Source organism: Sebastes umbrosus, chromosome 17 (genome assembly GCF_015220745.1).
Source record: "Sebastes umbrosus isolate fSebUmb1 chromosome 17, fSebUmb1.pri, whole genome shotgun sequence".
Lineage (NCBI taxonomy): Eukaryota > Metazoa > Chordata > Actinopteri > Perciformes > Sebastidae > Sebastes > Sebastes umbrosus.
Window position 1 is genome coordinate 22,112,169 of NC_051285.1, and position 25,812 is coordinate 22,137,980.

General features: G+C 42.2%; 1 protein-coding gene across 1 annotated transcript; it reads left to right on the top strand.

The window, feature by feature from the left end:
* Positions 1 to 169: 169 nt before the first annotated feature.
* On the top strand, positions 170 to 25,683 carry LOC119475657 (lysine-specific demethylase 6B-like). The gene is made up of 22 exons (XM_037748547.1): positions 170 to 398; positions 2,587 to 2,718; positions 5,527 to 5,565; positions 6,118 to 6,241; positions 8,602 to 8,658; positions 8,889 to 9,108; positions 9,221 to 9,466; positions 9,557 to 9,709; positions 10,181 to 10,465; positions 11,873 to 14,457; positions 15,700 to 15,826; positions 16,557 to 16,662; positions 17,823 to 18,028; positions 19,025 to 19,203; positions 19,286 to 19,354; positions 19,443 to 19,591; positions 19,695 to 19,809; positions 20,630 to 20,817; positions 20,956 to 21,097; positions 21,170 to 21,296; positions 21,413 to 21,583; positions 23,116 to 25,683. Exons 4-22 carry the CDS (start codon positions 6,123 to 6,125, stop codon positions 23,137 to 23,139), a joined length of 5,268 nt encoding a protein of 1,755 aa, XP_037604475.1. The 5' UTR covers positions 170 to 398; positions 2,587 to 2,718; positions 5,527 to 5,565; positions 6,118 to 6,122; the 3' UTR covers positions 23,140 to 25,683.
* Positions 25,684 to 25,812: the final 129 nt, after the last annotated feature.

The window sequence follows — 25,812 nt, forward strand, 5'->3', positions numbered from 1 at the left end:
TTGCAGCCTGTACACACACACACACACACACAGGAAGAGGGAACTAAAGAGCCCCTCCATGGCTTTTCTGTCTGCTGTTTCCCCCCCTCCTCCAGCTCGCTGCACTAGTGTGATTGATAAGAGCTTCTCCCCCTCTCATTGGCTTGCACCCGGCGATCGGCAGCTCGTCGGCCCGCCCCCGTCGCTCTCCGTACATGGATCGGTCTGCTCAAGAGAGCTCGAGCATCAGAGAGAGCTCGGAGTGGAAACAGGAAGAGGAGGAGAGGGAGAGAGGGGGAAGAAAGAAAGACAGAGAGGAGAGAGGTTCGGGTGAGACAAGGTGGCGAGGAGTGAAAGGGAGGAAAAGGGGAGCAGAGAGAGGGGCCGAAGGGAAGGAGGAAGGAAGACAAAAAATAGAGGTAAAAGCAGTGACTAGCAGAGGTTCATGTGCTATTTGCTTATGACTGAATGTAAATACTCCATCTACCAGTGTGGAAGAAGTGTGTGTGCATGTATGTCTGTTTTTTTCTCTTCTCTGTGTTTGTATTCACTGTGTGTCATTGTTCTGTCTTGGCAGAACATACTGCAGTGTGTGTGTGTGTGTGTGTGTCTGCAGACCGTGCTGCACATTCATGCATGAAGCTCACACATGCACACACACACATACAGAGCTCACGTGCAGACACAGAGTGCAAGAGCAGGAATGTGAAATGATGAATGTAGGCTAGTGAAGGGGGAAACTGTTGCGGTTACGCTTGTGTTGTGGTTTCGTTTGTGCTCTGTGGAACGTTTAACTGTTGAATATCAGCCTGTGTGTGTGTGTGTGTGTGTGTGTGTGGGAGGCGTACAGTATAGTAAGGAGCTACAGTGAGACCAAGATGTGTGATGATTAATCTTCATTTAGACTCCTGTCTATACAGTGTCACTGAAAGTTCAAGCTCAGTCTGTTAAAACACCTCTCACACAGAAAGCTTTGTTGTGCTTTTATAAAATAGCGGGCTCAAATATTTGACTCATTTTTTAGTTGTTTGAAATAGAATGCATAGGGTTACTGTCTAACGTACAACTTGTCCCCCAGTCTGTGCTTCCAGTTGATATGAATGCCAGCTCAGGTTACCACCTGGACGTGCGATTCTAGGTTACCATTTCCTTCCTCACACAAGCCGGCTGTCTGACACCCACACGTGCATACAGTACCTTCTTCAAAAACCTGTTAACCTGTCTCATTGTCTTTGCTCACAAAAAAAAAAGCTGTACATTTTCTTGCGTTGTTTTGCAAAAGACACCCCTCTTTCTTGTTCTTGACCTTGCCTTGGTACATTCCGGTACCCCTCAGAGAGGGCTGTGCTTTATGGAGCATACGCCGGCAGAAGCTGCTGTTATACAGAGAGAGGGAGAAAGGGGGATAGAGCCGAGGGAAGCGGGGCTGCGGGGATGTTATTTTTAGAAATGTGATTGATATTCGGCTCATACTGTACGTTTCGTCTCTGTGGTCGTGGCGCTATTTCAGGCCCGAATTCAATAAAACCACACACGTGCGTGCGGGAGTCTGTCCAGCCTCTGTCTGTCTGTCTGTCTGTCTGAACGTTGTCGCTTCTCCTCCATCTGTTCTCTCTCCATGCCTCTGCTCCTCGTGTTAGCTACAGCCTAAGAGCCACCAGAGAGGTCTGCTGCAGCCAGCACATCCTTCCTTTTATGGTATAGGATCAGTATCCTTACTACATGCACGCACACACACACACATGCACACAGAAAGTCTCAGCAAGAGATGCACATCTGCAGTGGTTCTGCAGCTAGCAAGAAGCAGCTCCAGATAGTGTGAGGTATGCATGAATGTGACAGCACACAAATTGGAGTGTATTTGCAGAGCTGTAGCAGTTCTTCGCTAAACTATGAATATTTTTCATTCAGCTGACAGAGCGGCTACATATTGGTTGCACTGTTGCAGGCATTTGAACAGAGAAAAGAGGATAGTTCATGTGGGATTTAATGTATACTTCCACATTTCTTTCTCCATTTCCCCCCTCTCTCTCTCTCCATGTCAAACACACGCTAACACTCCCCTTCTCGCTCGAGGCCCTGCTCCCAGCTCTGGACTAAATGATATCATCGGTTGCCAGGGATACAAGGACACAGCGTGCAGAAAAAGAGGGGAGGGTGAGGCATAGGCAGAGCCATACACATAGCCTGAAAGAGAAAGGAAGAGGCTGGGATATTGGGTATCAAGAAAGAAAAGGAGCCTTGTTGAAACAAGTAGTGAAGAAAGCAAAGGGCAGGGCCACGAGTAGGAAAGGCAGGAGGAAAAAGAAAGCCTGTCAAGAGGTTACTGGTCCCATCCTTCCTCTCCCTTCTTTCTTACATCTCATTTCATCCTCTTCCTTTGTCTAGAGAGGGTCAGGTTTGCAACAGTGCAAAATGTGTGTGAAAGCATGTGTTGTAAGAAATGAGAGACGAGGAAGAGAATGACAGCGTTACTTAAGCGATGGAGGAGAGATGCTGCCCTTGATTTTGAGACAATAAAACCTCCCTGTCTTGTACATCTGTGCACCAACTGACTGTGGTATTTCCTCACTCCATCTACTATGTGTGTCTGTGTGTGTTTGCCAGCTAGCGGAGGATGAGCGTGTCTATTTAAAGGGACTGCACGGGTCTGCCGGCTTGCTATTCCTGACTGACAGCATCATTGGATTTTTGGACCAGAGTCTGTCTCCCCCCTTTTCTCTCAGTGCTCATTGCAAGGTAAGACTGGTTGCAGGGATGCACATGCAAACACACATACACTATTAGGTTAAAAATACATTAGTTAGACAGCCGAATGGGGGTTTTCAGCAGAGACATGAATGGATGCATGGTGTGGTAGTGGAGAGATGACCAGGGTTTCCTTGGTGACAGGAGGGAGGGAGGAAGCAGACTGAGGGGTGCAGTCATCGGGTTCATTTGTGCAGATAGCTCACCATACAAGTCAGGAAAAGAATTGTAACGTTGTGCACATTTAACACAAAACACTCGCATTGCACTTAAATGTATCTCACTGTGAAGCAGAGGGTTTACCCAGCAGCAACTTAACCCGTTTTGCACATGACATCATTGCAAAATTGCAGCTGAATTCCAGATGTCTCGAATTAACCCCGCGCAGATGGGTTTAATTTTGGAAGTACGGAGCCATTGTTGTGCCGAGTCAAATTTAGGCTGCCGCTGACTGACGTCTCCCCCACTACAACACCGTACCAGCAGCCAGTGTGCAACAGGGAGGGTCTACAACAGATGGTTTGATCTGCTGTCTGTGTAATGTTGCACAATCACCAGCAGGCTCAGGGTTAAAGGCACCTTTTCTTGTCAAAGAAACAGGACAATTGCAACACTTTTTGTGTCTAAAAAATGTTGTAGCACCCACACAAACGGTGAAACAAGTTGTTGGCATGAATTAAGCACACAGTGACAGTGTTGTGACATAAGTTGCATTCTTGGACAAAATGTACAACCCAAGATCCCAAGCTTTAAAGCAATTGATGAAGAGGTTATTTTAGCATTAGAAGCTCAGAAAGCAGATTTTAGTGGAACAGGAGGTGGTGTGAGCATTAGAGTGGATATAACCACACGTTGTGTCTATTGTACAGCTTTCTATAGCAACTGATGGCACAGTGCATGTTAGGATAAAGGCATGCAGTCTTAGTTGACCGTATTTTTGCAGTTGTATCTACATAAAGGTCTTTTCTGTCTACTCTAAAAATAAATCTAAATGCAGTTGATGAAAAAAAAAAAAGCCTAAAGCCACAGCGGTAAGAACCGTCTGGCTTCAGTTGCTCTAGCAACTGGTAGGAAATGGGCTCTTGAAGAGGTTACTCATTCAACACTCGCAGAAAGGTTACCACACACATGTGCAACAGACTTACCACAAGCAAAACCTGTATGGAGCAAACTTGTAAAACGTGCCACAAGGAAAGTGGTGAAATGTTGCACAGCAGTTCTTCATACAGTAGTGTTTATAAATAGCTGTGGGAAATGAATGCATATAGAGGTGCAACCTATCGCACAGGTAGAGCAAAGCTCTCTTCAGCAGCATGCAAAGTTCAACTTTGCAAGGTCAGCTCATTTCAGCACATTAATGCTGAAGTGTTTGGCAGCAGAGAAAGAGACAGTAAGATATCTTTTCTGTCCATGGTGAAATAAATGACTGTATTCAACAAATCTATTTTAATCAAAGGAAAATAAATTAACAATACAAAAAATATATGCAGAATAGGCAAAGGAGATTAAAGGTGCTCTATACGATATCCAGAGCATTAATATAGCAGCAAACAACTATTTGTTACGCAAAGATATAGAGGAATAATGTCTACCTGAGCAGAGAATGAAGTCACTCTCCCTCTGGGTGAGTTGTAATCCAAGCTTCTACGTGCTTTGTTGACATAGCCGGGCTGGCCGTGTGTGCTTTTAGGGCATGTGAGTGTGCCACACTGGCTAGCTCACAGACGCTGCTCTGCACTGCGCTCATACGGCGGTTACAGCTGATAACGCCGTCCCGACCAATTGCTTTGTTGTGGAAGCGTAGCACCCACCCTCCGATCTTCCCCCAGGTAAACACTGTTAGCTCTATCAGGAGTGTGGCAGTTATTTTCACTGTTAGCACCGTTAGCCGCGAGCCGCCAGCTCGGTAGTTGCTGGAAGGGAGCCAGCAAACTAGGGAAACTCTCGCGAGATAGTTAAGGTTAGGCATTGACCTCGAATGGTTAAGGTTAGGATAGGTCATCTGGCAGCGAGTCTCGTGAGAGTTTTTGCAAGTTTTTGCAGATCTCAGATCAGATTTCGCAATTTGCTGACTCCCTTCTGGACACGACCCACCGGCTCAGCTGTTGCCATATTGAGAGCTGTGCAGAGGCAATAGAAATGCTCCAACTCTTATCACCTTTAAGGATTGTGAATTGTGATCAAACAACAAGTGAACAATTTGAGACCCAACTAGCCAAACACCTGACCTGAGACAGTGTTTTAGTACTCAGCGGGCAGCTATAGAGCTCATTGTGCTTCTGGAAGTTGGTGTACTTGAAACAAATGAATAGAAGAAGTATAGATCTACTGAGCAAGTAGCTGATATTGAACTGTGAGACTGGATTTGAGACACAATTCACCACCAGAGAAATAAAGACTCAGGGCTTTTACTGTAATCTGAGAAAAATACTACAGCAGCCCACCCTTTTTTTTTTCCCCTCTGCTTTTTTTTTTTGTTCTCAAAGTAAGGTTGCCATGGCCCTTCGTCTTAGTGCCATGTTTTTTGTTTCTATCATTGGATGGCCACTGGCTGTGGTGGCTGCTGGGTGGTAGTGATTAGCGAGAGGCTGAATGCACAATGCAGCTCTGGCTGACTGATGATATGACCACTGAACAGATACAGTACTGTGCAGCAGCAAATACAGGAAATAAAATGTACTAGAGCGATGCACAAAATGACCCTATAGTCTCGACGTAAATATCAGACCCACATGGATAAGCCAGAACAAAAGCAACGATTGTGTCGACATTCATGTTCCTCTCTCTTTTTGCTCTCAGGTGTGAAGTGGAGGGCCTTCCAAACACAGACCAAGACTGGTAACATTTGTTTCTGTCTCTATACATTGCGTGCAAACATGTACTATGTGCACCACTGTAGCCTTTATGGTATGAGAGTAGTACTTAAAGCCCTTTTGTGTACATATAGATTATTGTTAACTGTATTGTGAGTGACAACAAAGCTCAGCAGTTATTGCAGATGTCACAGATAGTAGAGTGATGAAGATGCAGAAATTCACATGTTTTGCACTGCCAAAAAATGTCATCAAACCCCGAATAGATCCACGTGTGAGTCGCTGCATGTAGTGTTTTTTTGTTTGTAATTAGATTTTACTTCACATGATTACAGGGCCTTTCCTTTAGGCCTTTTTCAGATAATAAGTCATTGAACAGAGCAGTCTTCTGATTAAGCATCAAGGAAGTTCAGTGCAGATTGGTGGGCTTTGTCATTTGCGTAAGCTAATATTCGATTGGATGAAAGTGGCAGCACTTCCGTATTGCATAGTCAGATGTTCTTTAAATGAGATGTAATATTTATTTATTTGTTCGAAACCATAACACCGTACGCATTAAACATTGTCTGTGTTCCAGGCTGCATGTATCACCCCGCAGAGCTGTACTCTGGCCGTAACACATGGGACTCCTATCCAGCTGGAGGACCTAACCGAGGACAATGGGCTCCTGTAAACGGTCGCCCCTGGAGCCACACGGAAAGGTCAGCAGCACCGTCACAGCACTCGCACACTTGGTGTTTCTACGGCGTTACCTTTTTAATTCTAAAAGGGACAGTAGTCCATGCACAGGTGCACACGTATCATTTCACATGCAGTGGATGAGCCTCCTATGTATTTACTGTCGTGTATTGGTTTTCCTCATTTCTTAACTGATCATGCATTATGATCTTTAATCATTAACACCAACCAAGACATCCAATAAGACTACAGTAAGCTTCATAGAAGTCAAAGGGGGAGATTGTTGGCTGTAACAGTTAAGAAAGCAGATACAATAGAAATGCCTTTTAAAGGGATAGTTCAGGTTGTTTGAGTGTTTTATCCATTGTCAATAGATGACGGTGGGCACACCCCCCGTTTTGGAGAAGCAGACATGAGTTACCGCACGGAAGCAAAGCAATGTACTGCTGTGGACGGGGCCGGCAGGAAAACATATTTAAGCACCTAAAAGAACAGCCCACCTAAAAAAAATCAATATCAGTTTAAGTGTGCGCAGTATTTCAAATATTTTCGCCGGTTTACCTTGCCATGAGATGTGATACAATCTGTTTCCAACGGGGAACTAAAGCCGTTGTATCCATCCATGCTCTCACCAAAGCAACCAGACTCCATTGGAAAAAACAGTAATTTTACCTCGCAGAACACGGGAGGAGAGCATAGATGGATACAACGGCTTCAGTTTTCCGTCAGAAAGGGCTGTCTGGCGGCATAGTTGGGCCTTTCTTTTAGTTGGCTAAAATACGTTTTGCTGCCGGCCCCGTCCACAGCAGTACAATGCGGCAACTCTTGTCTGCTTCTCCAAACTGGGGGGCGTGAAAACTGTCATCTACTGTAGGTAAATACAATGACTATGGATAAGTACATCATACAACCCCACTTCAAAACACCCAAACTATTCCTTTAAAACTTTCCAAAGCCTTCCTGAAAAGAATTTAAACTCTGGGAGTGGACAGTGGCACAACTTGAGGCTTGAACTTCCCCAACCAGGGTCATTCCAGCAGGTGGGACTCCAGCCTTTTGTTGTCTGGGTTGATTCAAGATAAGCACCACTTCGAGGGACTGACTGATTAACTGGAGCTGTGATGAGCATATTCATGAAAAGCTTTTACTCCAGCTGCAGCTGTGAGCAGGAACCCATCTGCAGTTCAGACTCCGGTGAATGAAGCTATGACTTCTTCAGCTGCAGCTGAGAGAGACGCCTCAGTCTAGCTATTCAGCTGCAGTAGTTGAGGGTGGTGGCTCTAATGAATATGATTGTGTCTGTAGCTGACTGGCTGTGGATTTGGCAAAAGTAACAATTGTGACTCTGATAAAGAGGTGTGACATAAACACTAAACTAGGGCTGGACGATATGGACAAAATGTTCTATCCCGATAGAGGTCATTTCATATCTCAATAACAATATATATCACGATATAGCATGTTCTTGTAGATCAATAAATAAATAGTCTAAACAGTTTCAAGTGAAATTATAAATAAAATGAATAAATATTTCCATGTATACACATTTTCGCATTGAATTGAATGGTAATGTAAAGTGTGATGTAAAAAGAAAACCGCGATCTTCAAATGATATTCCCTCAAAATTTGAGTTAGTATGTGCTTATTGTTATCAATTTAGTAATTGTGTATCACGATATCTCGATATATGATTTAATCACGATACGATTCCATTGAAAGATAATAAATTATCATATTGAATAATTGCCCAGCGTTAAACTAAACTATAAACAATAAATAATATTTGAAGAAGAAAACTCTGACAGGTTGGTAATTTGTATCAAATTGTTATCCAGTTCATCTGAGAAATACAGCCACAATTCTCCTTTCAAGGTCAAATAGGCAATTTTTTGGCTTCATTGGGCAAAAATTCCATAATAACCTTTCAGCATATTGTAATTCATGTGTTCTGAGAGGAAACTAGACTTCTGCACCTCCTCGTGGCTCTGTATTGAGGCTTTAAAAAATCTCACAGGACTGGGCTTTATTAGCAAGCTCTGCAAATGAACTCTGTAGTCAGTGAGGTTGTGAAGTTTATTGCTACAAAAGTGGATGTTTTTCCTCATAAAGTCACTAAACGTTGCTAAAAAAAATAAATGCTTCTGCAGTAACGTCTCATTTTTTGAGGGTTGCAAAATTAGCATTCAACAAGGAAAAACTTGATTAAGACATTCAAATACAGAGTATACCTACAAAGCAAACACTAACCTGGTTCAACCTGACTTGTAACTGCTAGCAACAAGATTCCGAGCTATTGTTACAGTATATTCTCTTACGGGCTGTGTATTTTCAATTCTCAGCTGCATAATAGATTTCTGTATGTTTTTTTTTTTTGTTACCACAGATGCCAAGAAGGGCGCAATCAATCACATCATCCACCACCAAGTCGACTTTATAATAGGTGAGTGAAATATCATTCGTAAAATGCATTGCAAATATGAATTTTGCAGCTTTGCCGCTCATAGCGCAGGTAATCTTTTTCAAATAAGTTCTGTACTGCAATGCAGTTGTTACTGAAACCACTTGCATAGCCATCTTCGCTTGCATTTGCCACTTGAGCAGCAGAACGGCACAACACCTGATCTGCATCATGATACTTGTTGCTCAGTTCAGTTGGTCTTTTTTGCTCAGGGGGGAGAGAGCAGCCAACCATGTCCAGGACAAGGGCATCTCTAAGGGGCACAGGCAGCCTCTACGTCTCTGGGATGGCAAAGAGCAGCCGTTTGAGGCCCAGAACTGGCAGCACAACTCCGCACGCTCATTCCACAACAGAGCTGGCACCAGCAACGGTTATCTAACGGGACCGGGAGAGCGCTACGCAAACTGGGACAACAATGTCAGCAACTCTGTGGTGAGACCTGCAGATCCGGACTTTAAAAGAAGTTAATATTGTTATTAGAAAAAGAAGTGTGTCATCACTTGACTCTTTGATTATGTCCCTTTTTTCTCTTTTCGACTGATAGCATGGGGGTCCTCGCTTGCATCGCAACAACAGAGAGCTCCAGCCCCCGCCAGAAAGATGGGCCCCCTCAGACTGCCGCAGGAGCTTTCCTGGCAGAATGATGAACAACAGACCAGGACCCTGGAAACGGCCAGCCCTCCACCAGCGGCGAGACCAGCTGCATCAGCACAGTCCACCCCCACAGCACCCGTTATCCCCTAGGGAAGAGTGTCCAGCCAAGAGGAGAAGGGACTCTGGCCCTGATCAGGTAAAGTTTGTTTTCATTTTTGTGCAATAGCACCACCCGTTGGTAAAAACTCCATATAGCATGACAGGATATTTCTGCTTCTCTGTTTAGTCATCTCATCCTGGATCAAGGCATTTACCTTTACTTGCCCACGCCCCTTCACCACCTCGCCACCACCGCTGCAACCAAGACGACTGGAAGCCTCTTAATGACAGGGCGGGTCATTGCCACCACTCTGACCACAGGACCTCAACACAGCAACAGGTAAACTTGTATAATCCATTAAATGATTACTAAAATATTACAGTTTTTTCCAATTTCTAACAAGCTTTTACCTATACTTAAGATATTGTTTTTCTAAACTCTTAACACAGCAACACACCTACATCACACAATTAGCCAAATAGTTAATTGTCTGTTCAAAGTCACATTTTGTTCATTAAACACCAACTCTACATTTCAAAATGCATCCTTTCAAAACAATAGCACATGTTTTCTATCCAAAAGGCACATATAGTCAATCATAGCACAACGACTTTCAACAGTTGATGACATTACAAAAACTGCATCACTTTTTACTATGTGAAATCCATTGTTTTTAAAAATTCAGTTTCCTTTTACTACAGATTGGACAAAAGGATGTTAGCGATTGTAAAAAAAAAAAAAACTAAAAAAAAAACTGTAGACTGAACATCAATTGTTGATTTTTATTATTGTTTTGTTTTTTATTTGCAGGAAACCTCTAAACTGCGGGCTGGAGGACACGGCTTCAGTAACGGTCACGTGGCGGCTCCGAACCAGAATTGTGACAGCAGACCACCGCATCATGGAAGCAGGGGGAAGGTGGACCGGAAAATGTCGTCGTCACCAGCAGACCACACTCGTGTGCCTTACAGCCACCAAAACCACCATTACCACTATCAACGGCACACAGGCCACCCCAGAGACCTACAGCACAACCCGCCGCTGCACCTTGTCGAGGAAAAGGACTCGCGGAGCCATCACCACAAACAAAGCACAGTAAGAAATAAACCTTTAAATAGCACAAACACACAAAATCTGTTTAAATAAATAGGAAGTGTGTAATATTCTGTATTCAAACATTTGTTGATTAACCCTCTGATTGACTTTACTGTCTTTCAGAGGCTGTAGCAGGTTCAGTTTTAGAGCTAGAGTTAGGAGGTACAGATATCATACGAAACTAGGAATCCATTGGTACCAACCATATCATACTACTGTAGCTTGTCAGAAAGGAGGCCAAACAACGCTCCAAAGTTACACTACATTTTGGCGAGGAAAAGCGTTCATGTCCAACTTCGAAGGGGTCTCCTGACCTTTGACCTCAAGATATGTAAATGAAAATGGGTTCTATGGGTACCCACGAGCCTCCCCTTTACAGACATGCCCACTTTATGATAATCACATGCAGTTTTCTGAATGCAGTATAAATGTGTTATTTTCGCCCATTCTAAAATGGTGTATTTGAATATTTCTTCATACTTGGGTCCATAAACAGTCTTGGAATTACAAAAAATTGGGTATGACCGTAAAGCTGAGACTCATGTAAATCCAATGAGGCCAATTGTATACATGTGTAATGGTGCTAGTCCCCATAGTAGCCATTTCATTGTAGTGAAATTTGACCTCACTGTATGTAATGACCTGTGGTGACCTCTAGGGTAATCACAGCCTCATGAAACTTTACAAACACAAACTACAGACCTAGGGCATTCAGAGGATGTATGGCGTTGCTAGGTATATTGACAATAAGGGGGTTTCTGATGATTTCTCCAAATGTCAACGTTTTTTGATACCAAATCATAGCATAGCTTTTTCTACGGTGTTCCTCAAAGTCTTGGTATCTTAATGAGGTATTTTTGATCAGTTTTATCAATTTTCGAGTGGTAAAAAAATGGTTAAATTTAGCACCAAATCTGTGTCACAAATGGCATCAACCCAAAAATTGCTGCAACAACTTAATAGAGACATAATAGAGCGTGGGGATGGCCATCATATACTTCTGTCATAATGTTCTAAGCCCTTATACACTCTCTCATTTCATTTTTATTAATTAATTGATTAATTCATGTTTATTTCTGATTCATGACTAGAACAATTTGTCACACAGTGCTGAGCTGCATCTCAAATTAACATCCAGGTTCCCAGCTTTCAGATGATGTACACCACTTCTATGTGCCATTTTCTGTTGACCTGCTATCTCCCCAAAGCCCCCCTGCAACTCCCTAAAAAAACAAGAACGGGTCTATTGTGGGTCTCAGAGTGTTAATTTAGTACATCACCAGGGAAGTTGCTATTAATAATATCATCAATGTCAGTATAACAGTATATATACTGTATATGATGCTATGTAATTGAGTGTCTTATCCCTGAACAAGTGTCTAAACAGAAGTAATCCCGACTCTGCAGGAACCTCAGCGCACTCATCAAAGGGGGATATCAAGGGATCCAGCCCTCTCCAAGTCTTCTGGTGCAGACTCTCCTCCCTATTCATCCCTCCTCTGCAGCCTGAAAGATGGAGGTTCTACTGCCAGCAGTCCACGTGCTCCTTCCAGTCCCTCTTTATACACGATGGCCAGTGGCAGAAAAGATCCATCAATCGTTCGTCAATGTAGCCCCGGCCTCAGTGGACAGCAGAAACTCCAGGGGAGCCCTAATCACACCCTTAGACCTAGCCTGACATCCACCACGTCGATCACATCTCACGCTGGTCCAAAATCCAGGTTTTCAGACGTCAATTATAGAAAGACCTTGTCGCAGCCCCTCTTCTCACGACAGTCCCCCCACAGCAGATCAAGAGCAAACAAGCCCGAGAAGGACTCGGAAGAACACAAAAAACCTGAGAAGCTGGTGAAAAAGGAGAGAAAGGGTGAAGAGAGAAAGAGGCGGAAGAAAAAAGAGGAAAAAAGGTTGGCTGAGAGAAAAAGGAAGAGGGATAAAGCGGCAAAGAGGGAAAGGAAGTTAGGCTTGAAAACTAAAGTCACAGAAAAGGGAATGTTTACTTCCGTCTCGACTTCCAACTTTTCAGAAGAGGCCAAAATGTGTAAAATGGAGACTCTGTCCCCAGAGAATCAAGGCCAGCCGCCGCCCAAACACAAGCACAGGGAGAGGAGTGAACGAGCGGAGAGGACACACAGGCCGTCCACAAATACCCCTCATCCCAGCTGCGCTTCATCACAGCCATCCTCGAGATTTGAAAATCACAAAATGCGCAAGAAGAACGGCAATCCCCCAAAACTCCCCGTCAGGGAACAACTACTACAGTCCCTTCCCAGGAACACCAGCCACAACCAGACCAGAAAGAGGCCCACTGCTGTCTCATCCCGATCAGGAGCGAAGCCCAACGACACGCTACCCTCCCTTTTATACAAAGCCTTAGTCCCTCTCAGTAGAGCATGTTCTATTAGCTTAGAGCGGCACATCCATGGCAAAGAAGGTGGGCAGGGAGGGGTTCTCAACGCTCCAGACCTGCAGCCTGAGGGAAATTTGAGGGAAATGGGAGACAACCTTTCGAACACTCCTCCTGTTCTCAGCTGGCAGGGCTCCCCAGTATCATCTCTGGGAGAAGATGAAGAGGAGCTAGAAAAGGGAGTGATGAGTAGACCTGTCCTCCAGCCCAGCCCCACCCAGTGCTTCTCTCCTCCTCCTCCTCCTCCTGTCGACAGTGACGGCACTGACGATATGAATAAGGAGCCTTGTGAAGGTACGCCGACTATTTATTCCCCCGATGACATGTCTGAACTCCGCGATCTGCCTCGTGCAATAGAACAAGTCTCCGAGGAAGAAAAGGAAAAAGAGGTGGACAGCAGTAGGGGAACTTCTGGCTCTCTTCTCCGTGAGCTTCGTCACCATAAAACAGGTCTGGATGACGTCTTCAAGAGCCTGGCCACCTTCCTCGGAGGCCAGAGGGTCACGTGTCGAGGTGGTCCATTCGGAGGGCCTCCTGCTGGCGCCACCAGAGGAGTGAAGTACTCCTCTTCTCTTGAGTTGGGGCCAGAGATTCATGAGCATCAGGATTTCTCCCCCAAAACAGACCCTACTACAGCATCCTCCAAACCCGGTAATCAGGCACCGACTCACACTACCTCAAACGTATGTTTGAAATCCCACAGTCCGACACATCTGAGGGAGCCTGACGCGGATGCCCCGATGCAGGAGAAGCGGGAAGAAACTGAGAACGACGTCAAAGAGAAACAAGAGAGTAAGGATATGGAGATCCTCTCTGAGAGAACAGAGTCATCTCTTTTGGACGGGTCACTGAGCGCACAGCTGAGACTGACCACAACACACACGGCCTCGTTCACCAGCCTCATTACTGTCTCTACCAAGGAAGAGAGAGGACACAGCGAAGAGACGGAACGCATAGGTACAGACAGGAAGAGAAAACAAAAGGCTAAGGACGAAGTGGGTGAAGGAGAGATCAAGATTAAGATACAGACGGAAGAAAGCAGCGTCATCTGTTCTAAAAACAAAGCAAACGAAATAAGGGATTTGGAAGAAAGGGATGTTTCCTCCTCGGTGCTCGTCATCTCCAGAAAGTCGCCCAAGCCTCTCAGAGATGGTACGAAGGGCCAGCTGCCTCAGGAAAATCAACCCCCACATGGCAAACACATCCAAAAAGAAAAACTGGACACGGGGAACGCCGACGTAAAGATAATAGCAGACAAGAAGGAAGAGTCAGAAAGTAAGATATCCTCGGCACCCGGCAACACAAACACCAAGACCTCAAGCTCAGCTTCCACTGTAACAATCAACACGTCCAAAATATGTGTGCCCACACCAGCAAGTAAACCTCCCTGCTCAGTAGCTCCGGTTGACCCGCTGAAACTGAAAGCATTGTCCATGGGCTTGTGTAAGGAGCTGAAGATCCTCTTATTTAAAGTGGAGAGCGCCGGAAGACAAACGTTCAACATATCGGAGGTGGAGGAGCGAAGAATCCCTCTTTCCAAGATCAGCATCGAAAACACGGGCGCTGAAGTGGTCAGAGCTTGCAAGTGAGTACTCTAACAAAGATAGTTCTAGTCTGGGCATCTCATTCATTTATATAGGTCACTGGTTCCCAACCTAGGGGTCCCAACCCCCACAAGGGGTCGCCAAAGCTTCACAGGGGGGTTGAGAGGCCTTCTTGGATTTACGGTGTGTAAAACATCTTTTTTTTTCAATATACAATATACAGTTGGCCTATATCTCAGCATTTCATTCATTTCTGTGAATAAAACTAAATTCATTATTATTTTTAAAGGTCGCATATTGTAAAAAGTGAGATTTTCATGTTTTTTATTATAAACAGGTTTAAGTGCTATATAAATATTGTGAAAGTATCAAAATGCTCAATCCATGGAGAAATACACACAGCCCGTATTCAGAAACTGTGCATTTGAAACAAGCTGTCCGGATTTCTGTAATTTTGTGATGTCACAAATATACAATATATAGACCATATCACAGTTTTAAATGTAAACATTTTAAACATTTCAAACTATATGTGTCCCAGGTTATTTACGGATGCAGTGTATGTGAATGACATCAGCTGACAAGAAGTAAATATGGACCCAAGCTGTTGCCTAGCAACGCAATTCCGTTGATATGCGCTAAAACAGTGTTTCAGTATGAGGAAAATAAAGAGATTTTTTAACATTTAAGCATGTAAACATGTTCTAGTAGAAACATAAAATACAAGTATGAACGTGAAAATGAGCATAATATGGGATCTTTTAAAGGTTGGAATATCATCTAAAATAAGTGCACGATGAAGACCTGAACGCAACCTATATTTACAGAGCCTTCCCTCTCTGCTAAACAGCCTTGTCCTGCATTAGAAAAGTATGCAGATAAAACCACCAAAGAAAACACAGAATTTAAAAAAAAAAAAAAAAACTTTATTAAGTATGAATGATTGTTAAAAATAGAAAAACACAATACACACATAATTGTATTAAAAGTTCCTAATAATCATTTATGATGCAATATTCACAGGAAATAATCATTCATCCAAATCGCTCTTTTTTGCACAATCTTCCAGTTATTGCGTTCACTATTTGGGTTAATTGTACAGTTTATCAATTGCTCTGTACTGTTATTGTTATACATTGAAAATAATATGAAATATCCATAAAATATGTCACTTAGTCTGAGGTCATCAGTTTACGCAATGATAGAAAAGGGGTCCCACATTGGGTTTTCCATCTAACCTCTTGATGTGTTTTGTCTTTTATTGCTCTGTCGTCTTTTTCCAGGGGGACGAGGGTGAAGGGGAAATTCAAGGAGTCCTTCCTGCTTCCGGCCCTCTCTGTTAAACCTAACATCAACTCCGACATCCCCATTCCTCGAGAAAAGCTCAACCCTCCTACACCGAGCATCTATGTGAGTCCACACAGATTAGCAGAGTCGACATGATCCAGCCCAACAAGTCATATAATCAAGTATTGAATCCTAACAACGTGTTTTTAGCCATGCTAGAGGCATGGTTCTAGGGATGGAAATGTCGGCCTGGTCGGTCCACCGCTTTGCTCCAAACGGAAATATCCTGATAACTATCTGATGGATTGGCTTAAAATTTTGTCCAGATATTTTGTTCCCCTCAGGATGAATTGTAACGACCTCGGTAATCCCATAACTTTTTAATTTAAATTAGTCTTTAACTTTATGACCAAATACTCGCATCAGCCTCAGCTGTACTTTGCGAATTAGCAAATATTAATATGCTAACGCGCTAAACTAAGATGGTCAACATAAGAAAACATCAGCATTGTGAGCATGTTAGCATGCTGACATGCTGATTAGTATTTAGCTCAAAGCACCGCCTAAATACAGCCTCAGAGGGCGCCTAGCATGGCTCTAGACTCTATAAATACAAAAATAAAAATCTGCAAATCACCACCATAAATCTTATGAAATATTTAAAATCTCTTGAATTATTTCTTGGACTGTTTTCTCGATAGCAGCAGAGAGAGCTGCCTTATCATACCTTGTTTCAGGACATCTACAGGTTACCAACCTCCTGTCAGTATTTTTCATTTGTTTTCAAGACAAACAAAATTTATCCAATCGCTGCGTTCAAATGTTCATAATTTATTCTGCGTCTCTTCTGCAGTTGGAGAGCAAGAGGGACGCCTTCTCTCCGGTCCTGCTTCAGTTCTGCACCGATCCCAAAAATGCGGTCACTGTCATCAGAGGCCTTGCTGGTTCCCTCCGTCTGAGTAAGTTTATACACCACACTCATCTCCGCTAATTTACCCCACTTCAGTTACTCTGTTTATCAAATGCCATTCCATTAATTAGGGCCTTTTGTTCATTGTTTTATGAAAACAGCAAGACAAAGTAAAGGGAAGGAGCCATTGATTATTCCGATATAAATGAAGCATATCCTAAAACTGTGGGGTTTATTTTAGATGTAGTAGATGTATTACATATGATATTTAAAGAAGACCTATTATGCTCATTTTCAGGTTCATACATGTATTTTGGGTTTCTACTAGAACACTTTTACATACTTTAATATTCAAATAAACACTTTATTTTTTTTCATACCGGCTGAGCTACAGCACCTCTTTTCACCCTCAGTCTGAAACGCTCTATTTTGAGTTCCTGCTCCGCTTCTAACTAGCTTTGTTTGAGGGTGTGCCAAACTAGCAGCTAGGCAGGTATTATGCAAATCTATACTTGGTAACATCAGCATGTTGCGAAAGAAAAGGCAGGACTTGAAGCAAGGCATTTCAGGCAGTTCAGGAGCAGTTGGGGAGAGTAACTCCCTTAGGTGTGGACTTTGGGCTTCGTAACTTTGTAGACCTTTTACATGCACAAAAAAAAAAATAACACACTAAAGGAAAGGGAAAAGGCACAAAAAGCATAATAGGTCCTCTAAGACATTCAAGATATTTTGAGTAATTTCTGTAATAAGCTTTCTGAGCCAGCCCTTTATCCACCCTGTATGGTTGCTGCATCTCTCACAGTCATTGTGAGAGCCCCAACTGTATCTTTACGATCCATATTTGAATGCAGACTATGTATGCTCAACCATGACTTGATGAAAGGGCCACCGGTAGGCTGCACTATGATCGTAGAATGTTACTTTGAATGTGTTTGCATATTTCAGTGTATGTGTGTTTTACAGTCATCCAGTATAGATAAACTAATCCTATTTCTATTCCTACACCTTTTCATACTTTGTTGTGTGAAATATTTTAAGCTTAGAGTTAAATAATGTAACATAACTGGGATAACAACCATTTATTGAGTGTTTAAAAATCCCAATGCCTTGAGAAATCTAAAATTAAAAATAATCCAAAAGTTGGAAAAAATACAAAGAGTTTGGAAATTTGAATTAATCTGATGATTAACTTTCCTTTCCCTATGTGAGACCTTGGTCTGTTCTCTACCAAGTCTCTGGTGGAGGCCAATGCGGAGCATGCAGTGGAGGTGAGGACTCAGGTTCAGCAGCCCGCTGATGAGAACTGGGATCCCAGTGGATCGGCGCAGACATGGCCCTGTGAAAGCAGCCGCTCGCACACCACCATTGCCAAATACGCTCAGTACCAGGCCTCCAGCTTCCAGGAGAGCCTGCAGGTAGACATTTTCCCTCATGACAAACACATGTACACACATGCACACAGATGTTTTAATATATAGTGGATATGGATATAATTAAAGGGTTTATTAATTGCAACTCTCATCTAAATGAAAAAAACATTTTACACAAAAAAAAACAGACATGCTTGCTTTACAGACAATGAGCCTCATTCAAAAAACACTTTCTTCACATGGCAAAACACTCACATCATCATCATTTCATTTTTTTAATTTGCATATTTTGGCACAGTTGTTTGGAAAATTCTCTCACTCCGACGTCAGGGTCTTAGCGCAGATCTCTGTCCAGTATCATCCTTCCATCATCATCATCTCCGTGACTGTCTCACTTGACAGCCTCTCATATCGTGTTTTTCAGCATCTAACCTTATGTCAAACATGTTGTCTGTGTTTGAGTCTTCTTTTTGCTCTTTGGTAACAGTTTTATGAATGAAACCCACATACGGAGCAAAACAGGTAGCCTCATATGACCATTAGGGGCATTGAATATGCTAATGATCGGCAATGATAAGCAAACCTCACAGGTGTAGAATAAGAATACAAACATGTTCTTGCATAGGAACCATATGGGATGTTAATGACCCTAAGGTGTTGCCAGGGAGATGGAGTTATGGCTTATGAAAAACTTGGTTGCAAAACACATGAAAATATAAATGAATGGTCTTATTTCTTTTGGTTTATTATGTCATAAAAAGTCCTACTATAGTATTTTATAAAGAAAGACACAGGTAATCACACTTGTCATAGTATTTACTAAAGTAACTCTTCAAGATGCATGTATGTTTATATACAGTATATGTATATCGTCAGCTGTCACTAGTGTATGGACTAATAACATCCACACGTAATGTCTGTAAATAATGATGTACACATAATCTTTGTCCAGGACTAAGCTCGAAAGTGAACCATGTAATGTTGCATCCATTTTTAGCTGTTGGCCAACCTGTCAGCTAAGCTCATGTAGATGTGTTATAGGAGGAGAAGGAGAGCGAGAATGAAGACGAAGAAGAGCAGTCTTCAGACACAACAGCCGCCACCAAAGCTGCTCTAACATTAGACAACATTAAAGGTGGTCCTGCCTCGACCGCCATGAAAGCCAATTCTGCTACCGTCTTCAACAAAGCCCAATCTGTTCAGGCCAACGGCACACCCAGGTTAGCGCAAAACTGTGATCTGTCTGTATGAAGAATTCACTGTGTTAACAATACTCAAATCAGACGTTGTTCTTTTCTCCAGCTCCGAGCAGAAAACAGGCGGAAAGGTCATTAAATTTGGGACCAATATTGATCTCTCTGACCCTAAACGGTGAGATTACGTTTTTAAATTCTGCTTCAAAATGAGCTCACTGAGGGTCCTTGTTGTTTCACATTACCTATCTTGTGTTTTTATTAAGGTGGAAGCCCCAACTGCAGGAGCTGCTGAAGCTGCCAGCTTTCATGCGTGTGGAGTCCAGCAACAACATGCTCAGTCACGTCGGTCACACCATCCTGGGCATGAACACCGTCCAGCTCTACATGAAGGTGCCAGGCAGCCGCACGCCAGGTCAGTGTGTGTGTGTGTGTCTGACAACACAATTAGGCACTAGTAAATCTCTGATTGATGTTTCAAATAAAGGAAAGTTTTGACTGTTTGCACTTGTCATCAGGTCATCAAGAGAACAACAATTTCTGCTCTGTCAACATCAACATTGGGCCCGGTGACTGTGAGTGGTTCGCTGTCCACGAGCACTACTGGGACGCTATCAACAAATTTTGTGAGAAGTGAGTGAAGAGGTTGTTTAACAACTAGGGCTGTCAATTGATTAAAATATTTAATTGTGATTAATCGCAAGATTGTCTGTAGTTAATCGCGATCAATCGCAAATGAATCACACATTTTTTTATCTGTTCAAAATGTACCTTAAAGGGAGATTTGTCAAGTATTTGATATAAGTATCAACATGGGAGTGGGCAAATATGCTGCTTTATGTAAATGTATATATATATTAATTACTGGAAATCAATTAATAACACAAAACAATGACAAATATTGACCATAATAAAATATGCTCAAATCATAACATAGCAAACTGAAGCCCAACAGGCAACAACAGCTGTCAGTGTGTCAGTGTGCTGACTTGACTATGACTTACACCAAACTGCATGTGATTATCATAAAGTGGGCATGTCTGTAAAGGGGAGGCTCGTGGGTACCCATAGAACCCATTTTCATTCACATATCTTAAGGTCAGAGGTCAAAGGACCCCTTTGAAAATGGCCATGACAATTTGTTCTCGCCAAAATGTAGTGTAAGTTTGGAGCATTATTTAGCCTCCTTCACGACAAGCTAGTGTGACATGGTTGGTACCAATGGATTCCTTAGGTTTTTTCTAGTTTCATATGATGCTAGTATCTTCACTCTATCTTTAAGAATGAGCCCGCTACAACCTAAAATTTGCAAGTTGCGTTAATGTGTTACAGAAATTAGTGCCGTTAAAATGAATTTGCATTACCGCGTTATCTTTGGCAGCCCTATTAACAACACATGTAGCTTCAGTATCTGTGCATTCTAAATTACATTTTTGCAAATTGTTTCCTTCAGGCATGGAGTAGACTACCTTACAGGGTCCTGGTGGCCAGTCCTGGAAGACCTCTACAGCTCCAACATCCCTGTGTACCGCTTCATTCAGAGGCCGGGAGACCTGGTGTGGATTAATGCGGGGACTGTGCACTGGGTCCAGGCGGTGGGCTGGTGCAACAACATCGCCTGGAATGTGGGCCCACTCAACTGTAAGTCACAGTGAGGACCAAAACGGCAGCTTAAAGCTTGACAGTCAGATGTTGTTCTTTGTGTCAGATTACAACTTAAATATGGTGTTGAATATGCGGCCTACTTTCAGGCTCAACACTGTTTTTTTGCTCTCCCAGCATACCAATATCAACTCGCCCTGGAACGCTACGAGTGGAATGACGTGAAGAAGGTTAAGTCAATCGTTCCCATGATCCACGTTTCCTGGAATGTGGCACGCACCATCAAGATCACCGACCAGGATACCTACAAGATGATAAAGTAAGATGTCTCTTTGTGCGTTTCCGTGTGTGTGAGAAAAAGAGTGTTACATCTTTCACTATTCTCTCTCAGACACTGCCTGATGCAGTCCATCAAGCACATCCAGATTCTGAGAGAGCAGCTCTTGGCTGCAGGGAAGAAGATCTGCTACCAGAGTCGCGTGAAGGACGAGCCGGCCTACTACTGCAACGAGTGCGACGTGAGTCCCCTCTTCTCCTGTCTGTCCATACAGGAAATTACACATTTGTGTGTGTGGTGGCATTACAAACATTACATGATGGTGATGCATTACAAACCAAAACTGTATCTGTGCAGGTGGAGGTGTATGACCTGTTGCTTGTGACCAGTGAGAACAGCACTAAGAAGAGCTACGTGGTGCACTGTGAGGACTGTGCCCGAGCTAAGAGCCCATCGCTGGCAGGTGTAGTGGTGCTGGAACAGTATCGGATGGAGGACCTGACTAGAACCTACGACACCTTTACACTGGTCAGTGTCACTTTCTAATCACTAACAGTAATGCCAGAGTAGTTTTGAGCGAGGTTCTGAGGCTAAACCAGGTACAAACAGGACTCTATATTGCATCATCCATATCTTTATCTTCTTTATCAAGAATTGCCATCTTCTACAGTGCAAAGGTGCAGGGCTGCAAGCAAAGTGAAAACATGTCTCACATATCAGATATGCCAAAAACTCAGATAAGAATTTCTGTTTACATTGCTCTTGACCCTTTTCCAAAGTAAACCATACGATTTTAGATTGATTTCCTTTCTTTGAGTCACCCATTGGTTCAGTTCATGTCAATACAATATGAAAATCAGCTTGAAGTTTGCTTGCGATTGGTGATCCCTTTTGGTTTGTGTAATCATTCCTCTTGTCCATACTGGTCAAGAAGAGATCCGTCCCTAAAGCAGTTCTAATGGAAGAGAACTCAACAGTCCTCGTTTTGTGTAAAAATGTATTTTAGGGATAAAAGATAACCCAGTCAGTTTTTTTTGTGGGCTGCCTGGATCGGAAAACATGTGATTCAACAAGCCATTCAGATGTGGCTCCCCTTCCTACAGTATGTTACATGCAGGCTCATTAGAATATTTCGCCACAGCTTTAGAACTAACTTTGCAAAGATGGACCATGTTTTTCTCGCAAGCCAATCAGAGCAGACTGGGCTTTTTCGGGAGGGGGGGCTTAAAGAGACGGGCGCTAAAATGGAGTGTTTCAGACAGAGGGTGAATACAGGTATATTCAGACAGTATAAGAAAAATGTCTTTTTTGAACATTAAAGACCACAGCCTGCTTCACGTCATGCCGAACAACGCCCCTTAGCTGTGATATTATCACAACATATCACAGTCTGAAGTGAGCTATTACATTTATAAACGGTCAACAAGTATGGCAATATGAAAGTTATAGACACATTCCAATTTAAAGCTTTTTTATTATTAATAAATAATGTTAACAATAAAATGGGCCCTCCTGCCTGTACATACTGAGGCGGTTGCTAGAACAGCGGTTGCTATGGAACGTACGACAACACAGGCTAGCGTTGTATCGATTTAAATTTGTGGCTCTTTATTTACATTATTTGTATGTTGCCATTTATTGTGCAACCACTGAGAAACTGTCCAGCGTCAGTAGGAGGACTTTGAAAACTGCTTGTACTAGGCTTGCCTTTTTTTGTGTGGGGGAGGTGTGTTGTTTGGCGTGGCGAGGATGTTGCTCCGGTCCCCGAGTTTCGGTTGCAAATCTACTTACCATCATAATGTCTCTCTTGTGTCAAGACCCGCATTAAATAGTTTCTGAATCGTGGTGCTGCAGAAGCAGTGGTTAGTGTATTTCAGCTGCGTTACTGCTTGCTTGCATATTCTGGGCAACATTGTGGAATTTTTACCACAAAATAAAATAAATAAAAATAAAGATAAATTACGGTAAGTATTTTGTGCATATTAGTTTCCGTATCATAAGTTCACTTTTTCAAAGTGGCAAGCTGAGCTGTGTCTCTTCCTCTTTTTCTCCCCCTTCAGGCTCCATCACCCCTCTCAAAGTGAGGACTCCTCCCTGGTGTCTTTCAGCCATAACCAAAACTCTAATGGCAGCACAAATGTTGTCTTAAAAGGCAATCTATTCCTGCAAACATTCTCTGAATCAGCCAATCACGTTTACTCAGTATTGTTTACATCACACAATAAGGTATGGATACTCAGCCAATCCAACTATAGCTCACTGTCTTCCCCATACCAGCTGCTGATTGGACGTGTGTTTTGAAATAGAATGACTAGAATGGTACTTCTCATGAAAAGCATTTCAGATATGTACACAAGGAAAAAAAAAAAAAAAAAAAACGTGAGCACTGCTAGCACTGAAAATCAGGTTATATGTTCAACGGACACTGCTGTGATTCAAAAGCGTCAAGTAGCCGGTTCTGTGTGTAAATTCAGGTACTTTTATGCAAATTCCGTAGAACTTTTTTACACCAATCTAGTTATTCTATATGTCCATGAATTTGCTGTGATTCTGTTGTACCAGCAGGGGAATCGCTTCACAGGAGAAGTAGCTGATTGTCACATTTGGCATCGTATTGGTTCCTGTTTTTTCTTTGGTATTCAGGTAAACTCTGACATTTGTAATTCCTGTCTGTATACTCTTTGAGGTGCTATTCCAATCTAATTTATTCCTGTTAGATATTTAAAAAGTTTTACCAGCCTATAAGAACACCACATTGGCCTTGCAAACTGTATTTAAAGGAGAGGTAATTAGAGGATTAAACACACAAATAAGGATTTATGTATGTATTAAGATAAAAAAAAAAAACTTTTGTCAGTTTCTCTAAAATACGGGTTTACTAGAGGACTAATATGGTTTCATTCTCAGTTGGAAATTAAGTATGTTGATGGAAAATTCGATATTTGTTGTTTTTTCCAGCTAAATCATTGGTGCGGTTTCTATGATACACCCGGAAAACAGACATTGTCGTTTTTTTTTATGTTTGAAATGGGAAAACAATCCCAGTTTTATACCTCTTTTGTTGTTATGTTCTTGTTTTTTAGATGACAGAGAAAAATAAATAATTGTAAATTGTGAATGAATTTATGGGATACACAGTGGTGTGCATAGACGGGGTCCAGAGAGGAGGGCAGGGAGAAGTCACCATCGGTGTTGGTGTCAGTGAAGTGCCCGTTACGGTCTGAAAAAAGTAATACGTCCAAAGAGACACACAATCATAATCTTGAAATGCAAAAAGCCAACGAGGCCAAATAGATGACCAGACTGAATGGCACCTCAGTGTTTTTCATTTTGCCCCAAACATCCGTCCTGATGAGAGTCCATGCACTGCCAGGTGGTTGAGTATACTGCATTTCCAGTTTAACATGTTGAAGAGCACACAAGTTGAAACATCACATGAAAGGCCCAGTCGTTGTTTTTATTTTTTCCCCAACATTTAGACAGTCCTCCATTATTACACTGGACTGTATTCAGATGTAATGATTTGGTCGCTCTAGATTAGACCTATTTTTTTCATTCTCATCATTTGCATAGTGGTTCAGCATTACTGCTGTAAAAGCATAATAATGAAATCCCCACAACTTTCATATTTTTAGCCCTGCCCTCGTTAGGTCTGTGCACACCATTTACTGTACATACTGTATCTGTTTTCAGGTTCACTAAAAAGACTTCTGTAGTTTTGTTCTTTAATCACAAACCTAATTTGTATATGGTCAAATTTGTCCACCTCAGTCATTTTTGTTTTTTGGTTGTTGCTGTATTATAATACACCCTAAAAAAAAATATCCTGTTTCACTCTAGTTTAAATTACTGCAATGGGAATTTCTTCCCACTTTTATACCTCTTTTTGTTGTCAGTTTCTGTTTTTTGGATTACAGAGAAAAATTGTAAATTGTGACATTATTTATACTGTACATGGTTGTTTTCTTATATATTTATTGCATATCAAAGGTTACTTCACATGATAAGGGGCTACAAGGTATTTTAAAGATGTAGTATGGTCATAATGTGTGGATAAGGGAAGTGCAATCAGGGGGCGGTTTAATTTTCATGGTGCTAGACCCCTCCTTGCCTCGATGCCCCCTCATTAACAGCATATAATGATATACAGTATGAACATATACAACTCAACCGGTTGGTGCTTAGAACCATTTCAACACAGTTTGGTGGTAACAGAAATGGAATGATGTCTTTGTACTGTATCTAAGAGATGAATTACAAGATCTTTTAAAAAACGTTTTTTCCATTGTATGAAATTCATAATCTTGTGAAGCATTAGTGGTTTTATGATGAGCATTAGCAGTAGTTGTAATTCTTGACACTTTTGCAGAGACTTTTAGGGATGTGACTTTTGATGATGTTGAGGTTTCGTTTTTATGTGTCTTGTCCTCATTATTAGTATTATTTGAAGGATGTAATGATGCTCTTTTTTCCTCGACTTGTTTTGATTTATGCTGCACTTATTGTTTCAAAAAGAACTCACATAGAAGAAAACCTGAGCCAGACCTGTCTTAAATCCCTCTGTGATTTTTCTGTGACATATTGTATTGTTGTTCAAGAAAATAAAAATGTTTTGATAAATTATTCAACAATGACTCTTTGCCTTTGATTTCCTCTCTGTAGTGTCACCAGGCATGTTCTCCGTATGTGTCCTACATGATATGCTTGATATGAGTTTCATCTGTTATCAGCTCTTGGGTAAGTAGATCAGATGCAAA

What these genes read in the sequence shown, in the direction of transcription:
- LOC119475657 (XM_037748547.1), top strand. Translation starts at nt 6,123, where the DNA reads ATGTATCACCCCGCAGAGCTGTACTCTGGCCGTAACACATGGGACTCC. An exon ending in GCCAGGCAGCCGCACGCCAG is followed by an intron (nt 19,592 to 19,694) that starts GTCAGTGTGTGT and finishes ACTTGTCATCAG; the next exon opens with GTCATCAAGAGAACAACAAT. An exon ending in ACTACTGCAACGAGTGCGAC is followed by an intron (nt 21,297 to 21,412) that starts GTGAGTCCCCTC and finishes GTATCTGTGCAG; the next exon opens with GTGGAGGTGTATGACCTGTT.